Source organism: Meles meles, chromosome 3 (genome assembly GCF_922984935.1).
Source record: "Meles meles chromosome 3, mMelMel3.1 paternal haplotype, whole genome shotgun sequence".
NCBI lineage: Eukaryota > Metazoa > Chordata > Mammalia > Carnivora > Mustelidae > Meles > Meles meles.
In genome coordinates, this window is record NC_060068.1 from 12,654,680 (window position 1) to 12,661,836 (window position 7,157).

Here is a 7,157-nt window from a genome sequence, read left to right on the forward strand (position 1 = left end):
AGCAGCACAACAGGGAGACATATTGTCTTTGTTGTTGTTGTTGTTGTTGTTGTTGCTGGGTCCCTTAATTGCACTCTTCTTCAAAGTCCCAGAAGGAATTTATCAATAATAAACCTCATCAACTCCCATAATGGGCATGGACAAACCAGGATGATGTCACTCTCCTGTTTATCTTTGTGTACAAAGTTATTTAACCACGGCCACACACTATTACCCAGATGGGTAAGGGTTGCACCATCTTCAGATGCTGAGGTCAATCATATAGAAAGAAATGCAGGAGCAAAAGCGTAATTAAGGTTTTTGACTTGTTCTCCTTCTGATACATGCTGTTAGTCCTTGACCATGTTTCTCAGTTATTCCCTATCATCTATTTCTATGAAGAAAAGCAAATGTGTTTTTAAAACTTCAAGCATAATTAACATACAGTGTTACAATAGGTTAAGTCGTATGATATAATGATTCAATAATTCTAGACATTTCTTTGTGATAATGAAGATAAGTGTACTCTAAATTGCTCTTAATTGCTCTTTTTTGATTGAATCAGGTAGCAATAACTTTCTGCCAGGAAATAGCTTGTTGGCTTCCATTTATGTATGGATAAAAGAATATGCTTGCCTGCCATATTTGGAATGATATGTTTGTTATATCGAGGCTGAAATTTCACAGAAGTAATGAAACTGATTTTACTTTGAGTGGGCATTATTTCTGGTAGAGAACTGAAACAGATGTCTCAAATATATTTATTTCTTATATGAAACTGACAGTGGTGGGTGTGCCCAAATTGTAGACTGTGAAGGGAAGATAGGGTTCTATAAAGCTACGGCAGCATTATAGGCTCTGGGTTCTATCACCTGATTGGGATTGAGACACAAATTCTCCCTCAGGTAAATTGTGTGATGCTACACAGTTACCCTGATAATTTTTTGAAAGAATTTTCTTTTATATTAATCTTACGTTAAAATGTCTATATTGGGAATTTGAATTGTTTTATTTGTAAAAGGTATAAATATGATTAAATACTTCATTTACTCATGGGGAAGGTAAAATACAGAATGATATAGAACAATTTCTGGGTTTTTGTCAACTTCAAGTAAAGATTTGATATTCTTTTTTTAAGATTTTATTTATTTTTTTGACAGAGAGAGATCACAAGTAGGCAGAGAGGCAGGCCAACAGAGAGAGGGGGAATCAGGCTCCTCGCTGAGCAGAAAGCTGGATGTGGGGCTTGATTCCAGTACCCCAGGATCATGACCTGAGCCAAAGGCAGAGGCTTTAACCCACTGAGCCACCCAGGTGCCCCAAGATTTGATATTCTATCACCACAATTGAAAAACAAACAAACAGGATGTCTGGGTGGCTCACTTGGTTAAGTGTCTGCCTTCAGCTCAGGTCATGATCTCAGGGTCCTGGGATTGAGTCCCACATTGGCTCCTTGCTCTGTGGGGAGTCTGCTTCTCTCTTTCCCTCTGCCTCCACCCCTGCTTGTGCTCTCTCTCTCACAAATAAATACATCTAAAAAAAATAAAAATAAAAAACAAAAAACAAGGTGACAGGATAAAAATTTAAAATATGTATTTAAATTTATTTTAAATTTAAACTAAAATGTATATATTTATATATTTTAGTAAACTCTATACTCAACATGGGGTTCAAACTCACAATCACAAAATAAAGGGTCACATGACTTTCACTGAGCCATCCAGGTGCCCCAACCACCACTATTAATAATTCCCCAATTTAAATATGCACTATTTTATTTACATTAAACACAAACAATTGAATACAGAAAATAAGAATAAGAATGAATGGAGTGGCCTGTTATCTTGTGTGGTACAGACACTATTCCATTGTCTGTCTGGTGTGCCAGGAAGACTGTTCAGTGTGGCTTGATCACAGTGACTCCCACTAACCAAAGTACAACAGAGATTTGCTTCATTTGATTTCAAAAATTGACTCAGAAATCAGGTAGGTCTCATTTTTACTGGGCTGTTTTAAAATATTGCGTGGAGGTCAGCTTTCATCTGCCTAGTGGGAGTGGAAAATGAGAAAAAGTTTGTATTTTTTAATGCAACATGTAGCAGGGTTTTTTTTTTTTTTTGAGTATTTATATTATGCATCAGATATATTTTCAGTGCTTTCTACTGCTTTGGAACCCAGAACCTGGGACTGCTAATAAGCTGAATATTATGATTAGTCTTTGTAATCATTAGAGGAGTATATAATGTTTTGAAAGTCAGAATTTATTACTGAAATACCCTGTATCATATCCACTCCTAAACTATTCCTAGAGAGAAGAGCGAATATTTGTTTATTATTTATTTTTGTTGGTAAGGAATTTAAAAATTTAACATTTAACATGTCCGTAGTTGGGAAGTTGGGAAGGTTTGATCTCTTGAAGAGAAAAATATAAAAGAGGTTATTACTGATTTTTTTCAAAATAGACAGATATATTTTATTTCCATTGTTTTTTCTTATTTATTTTGAACCATTTTAAAATTCTACTGTAAATACACACACACACACACACACACACACACACACACAATACTTTAGCCTAAATAGAGGGACTGTGAGCTCCTTCAGTGTAACCAACTTATTTTTTTTCTTTTGTCCTCAGCATTTAACACAGATATAGGTTTTGAGGTTTTGAGTAGCCAGATTTGGTATTGTATAGGGAGTTGTATTATAGTCAGAGACAAACTCAACATTATTCAGTTTTGCTCTCTACATCTCAGTTTTGATGAAAACTGGTTACTCTAGACCAAAAAGTAGATTATGCTTGTAAAAGCAACTAAAGCTTGTCTTGTAAATGACAAAGATCTTGTAAATATGAATTCTTCTACCTGAATTTTAGAACAAATAGCAGGACATTTAAGTAGATAAAGTTGGAGAAGTGCATACTAGATAGTACTAAGATTTTCCATAAAGATCTGCTTAACCAGAGTAAAAATAATAAATATATCATATATAAATATAATATATATTAGTCTGGGACTACAGAAATTGAGAAATACAAATCTTATATAGATACTAAAACTGGCTAACTGAAATAATTCATCTTATATCATAAAACACAAATCATAACTGCCATCTCTTACCTAGATTTTGCATGATAATCACCATAGATATAGATATTAACTCTTTAAATTAACAATATATGTACTTATTCATCTGTATCTTGTAATGTTCTAAGCACTTTCAGTATGTTACATAATTTAATCCTGAACATATTTGAGATCTAACATTATTATCCTATTTTTATGTAAAGTTGACAAAGGGACTGTGGGTACAGGATACTCTGGACCCATAGTCACAATCCCGCCCCAAAATGTGGGCTCCTAAATTGATGTCCCTAGAATATCTAAGAGGTTGGTCATTGGTGAGGACCCTGATTTACTCCTGTGGATACATGGAACACGATGCACAACCACAGAGCATCACACCCTGGCTTGTACAGAAAGTGAGGGTTCACATTTTTGGTATAAATATTCCCTAAGTTATGTTTCAGTTACTTTCTAAATACTTCTCATACAGAATATATACCTAAGAGTTTTTAAGATCCAATTGGATCTTTAAACCTGAAAAGTTGATTCAATTTTGATTTCCATAATAAAAAATTCTATAAATAGGAGATTTTATTTTTTCCATAATTCACTTTTTGTGTTTTTCTATGGCAGTTATTCCAAAAATTTCCATACTAATTGATAAACAACTAATCATCATCAGGAAATCTCATGATCTTGAACTCTGGCAACCTTACTGTAAGTTACCAATATTAACTTCACAGACAATATTATAGTAATTTCAGGTATACAACATTGTGATTTAACAAATTATATGTTATGCTATGTTTACAAGTGTAGGTTACAGCTGTCACCATACAGACTATTATGATACCTTTGACTATAATCCTTAATGCTGTGTTTTTTATTCCTGTGACTTATTCACTCCATAACTGGAAGATTGTATGTCCCGTTCCCTCTTGACCATCGTGTCCATCACCCCACACTTCTCTCTTCTGGTAACCATCAGTTTCTTCTCTATATTTCTAGGACTCATACTGTTTTTTCCTTATTAATTTATATTTTTAGATTCCACATATGAGTGAAATTATGTAATATTTGTCTTTCTCAGTTTGACTTATTTCACTTATAATACACTTGTGGGTCCAACTGTGTTGTAAAAAGGGGAAGAATCTCAATCCACTATGATAATGGTATAATATTATATATATATATATATAATATAATATATAATGGTATAATATAATATATAATATAATATATAATAATATTTACACACCATTCCTTCCTTATCCACTGATGTTGTTTCCATATCTTGTCTATTGTAAATAACATTGCAATAAACATATGGGTGTATATAAAAATATACAATAAAAATACACAATGAAATATTATTCAGGCCATAAGAATGAAATCTTGCCATTTGCAATGACATGGATGGAGCTAGAGAGTATTATGTTAAGTGAAATAAATCAGAGAAAGAGAAATATAGTGTGATTTCAGTCATATGTGGAATTTAAGGAACAAAGCAAATGAGTAAAGGGGGAAAAAAGAAGAGAGAGAGAGAGACAAACCAAGAAACAGGCTCTTAACTATAGAGAACAAACTGGTGGTTATGAGAATGCAGGTGGCTGACGGGATGGGTTAAACAGATTATAGGGATGAAGAGTGCATATATGATGAGTACCAGCTGTTATACGAAAATGTTGAATCACTGTATTCTACACTTGAAATTAATATTACACCATATGTTAAATAATTTGAATTTAAATACAACTTAAAAAAGGAATATCATCTGGAGATTTGAAAAAAAATAAAAGTAAGGGTGCATATACTCTTTTGCTTTCCTTGGGGAAAATGTGTACCCAGAGGTGGAATGACTAAGTATTGATATCTTTGAACCATAGTTGTGAATTCTTAGATTTCTAATAAATTTGGTCAATTATAGGTAATTTATAATCTAAAAATTTACAGGTCCTTGGAACTTTCCCTTATTGGCACCCAGGTTGCTATGTGTAAACATGCACACGTGCTCACGTGCATATGTGCATACACACACACACACACACACACACAGTTATTTTGGGTGGTCATATCCCATGAGTGATCTGTCAACTCCATAGTTCTTCTAGGTGATCCAATGGAGAATACAACTTGGGTGGCCAACTATACTGGACGATCAGATTTTGACCTAGTGGGACTCTTCATTCAATCCAAGTACCCAGATCTCCTTTGTGTGGTGATTTTTGTAGTTTTCCTGATGGCCTTGTCTGGAAACACCATCCTGATCCTTCTGATACACTGTGATGTTCACCTTCATAACCCCATGTACTTTTTTATCACCCAATTGTCTCTCATGGATGTGATGTACATTTCTGTCACTGTGCCCAAGATGCTCATGGACCAGGTCACAGGAGTGAATAAGATCTCAGCCCCTGAATGTGGGTTGCAGATGTTTCTCTATCTGACACTAGGAGGTTCAGAATTTTTCCTTCTAGCTGCCATGGCCTATGACCGCTATGTGGCCATCTGCCATCCACTCCGTTATCCTATCCTCATGAACTATAGGGTGTGTCTCCTCTTGGTGTCTTCTTCCTGGTTTCTAGGATCTGTGGATGGATTTATGCTCACACCCGTCAGCATGACCTTCCCCTTCTGTAGATCCCGGGAGATCCATCATTTCTTCTGTGAGGTCCCTGCTGTAATGAAGCTTTCCTGCTCAGACACTTCCCTCTATGAGACCCTCATGTACCTGTGCTGTGTTCTCATGCTCCTCATCCCTGTGACAATCATTTCAAGCTCCTATTCTTTCATCCTCTTCACCATCCACAGGATGAACTCAGCAGAGGGATGGAAGAAGGCCTTTGCCACTTGTTCTTCCCACATGATGGTAGTCATCCTCTTCTATGGTGCTGCTGTCTATACCTACATGCTTCCCACCTCCTATCACACCCCAAAGAAGGACATGATTGTATCTGTCTTTTACACTATACTCACTCCTGTTCTAAATCCTTTAATTTATAGTCTTAGGAATAAGGATGTAACAAGGGCCCTAAAAATATTGTTGAATGTGGGATCTGTCCTACAGGAAACTATGAAGTAGGGAATATTTGTACTAATGTGTTTTTCCCCCTTCACTCTACAAATCAAAACTTTAGGACTTTTGGCAATATTTTTCTTCAGATTCTTATAACATAATGTGTCATCATCTCTTTGTCACTTTTGAAAGCATTATGTCCCTGTACTGGAAAGTTCTTCCTTTTTACACTTCTGCATTCAAAGTGCTTGTACAATTGTATTGTATTCATGTTGTATTTTTCTCAATATTCATATTATTAAGAAGTAAGTGATAAAATATTTAGAAACAAAGATCATAAGGTGTACAACTGATGAAAGAGAGATGGAGAGAGAGGTGATAAACCAAATGGAGTATAAACTTATAGGAGAATCTAGGCAAAAGGTGATAGGAGTGTTAATTGTACTATTATTATTCATACTAACCTTCCATAAATTTGAACTTACTTAAGAATAAAACATAAAGGATCAGAATTTTGATTATTTTAAAATTTGTCCTTGCAGCATGGTGGCAGTGTGACAAAGCTTGGAAATCATGCGCTAGTTACCATGGCTGATCAATACTTCCACAATTCAGTTACTGGTCTGGTTTTAAAAAAAAAATGTATTGTGTTATGTAAGTAACCATAAAATTCATCATTAGTTTTTGATGAAGTATTCCAAGATTCATTGTTTATGGCCTGTGTTTAACTAGGGCAATATTGTTCTTAGGTTCTAAACCTGAAGATATCCTGTGGCCATTACTTCTCCAAAATCATTAGTACATTGTGGTAGAAAGTATTATGGGAAAAATATTAACCTTAACAAGGAGGTCTTAGGGAAGCTTTCCAGCATAAGGTGGTATTAGAGCTCATATTTAAAGTATTTAGCTTAATATACAAACAAGAAGAGGAAGATCATCAAATATTCAGTCCTTAATTTATTCAAAAAAGATCTTATACTACAATAAAAAATAACAAATAGTTGAGTCAAGATGGCAGGGAATAGGAGGAGGCACCATTTCAACCTGTACCCTAAAGTGAGCTGATCACCTACCAAAGAACTTTGATCACCCAAGAA

The 7,157-nt window shown here is 34.8% G+C and overlaps 1 protein-coding gene across 1 annotated transcript; it reads left to right on the forward strand.

Annotated features, from left to right (window-relative positions):
* Positions 1–5,163: 5,163 nt before the first annotated feature.
* Positions 5,164–6,126, forward strand: LOC123938800 (olfactory receptor 2T29-like). The gene has a single exon (XM_046000504.1). It carries the CDS (start codon positions 5,164–5,166, stop codon positions 6,124–6,126), a length of 963 nt encoding a protein of 320 aa, XP_045856460.1.
* The last annotated feature ends 1,031 nt before the right edge of the window (positions 6,127–7,157 follow it).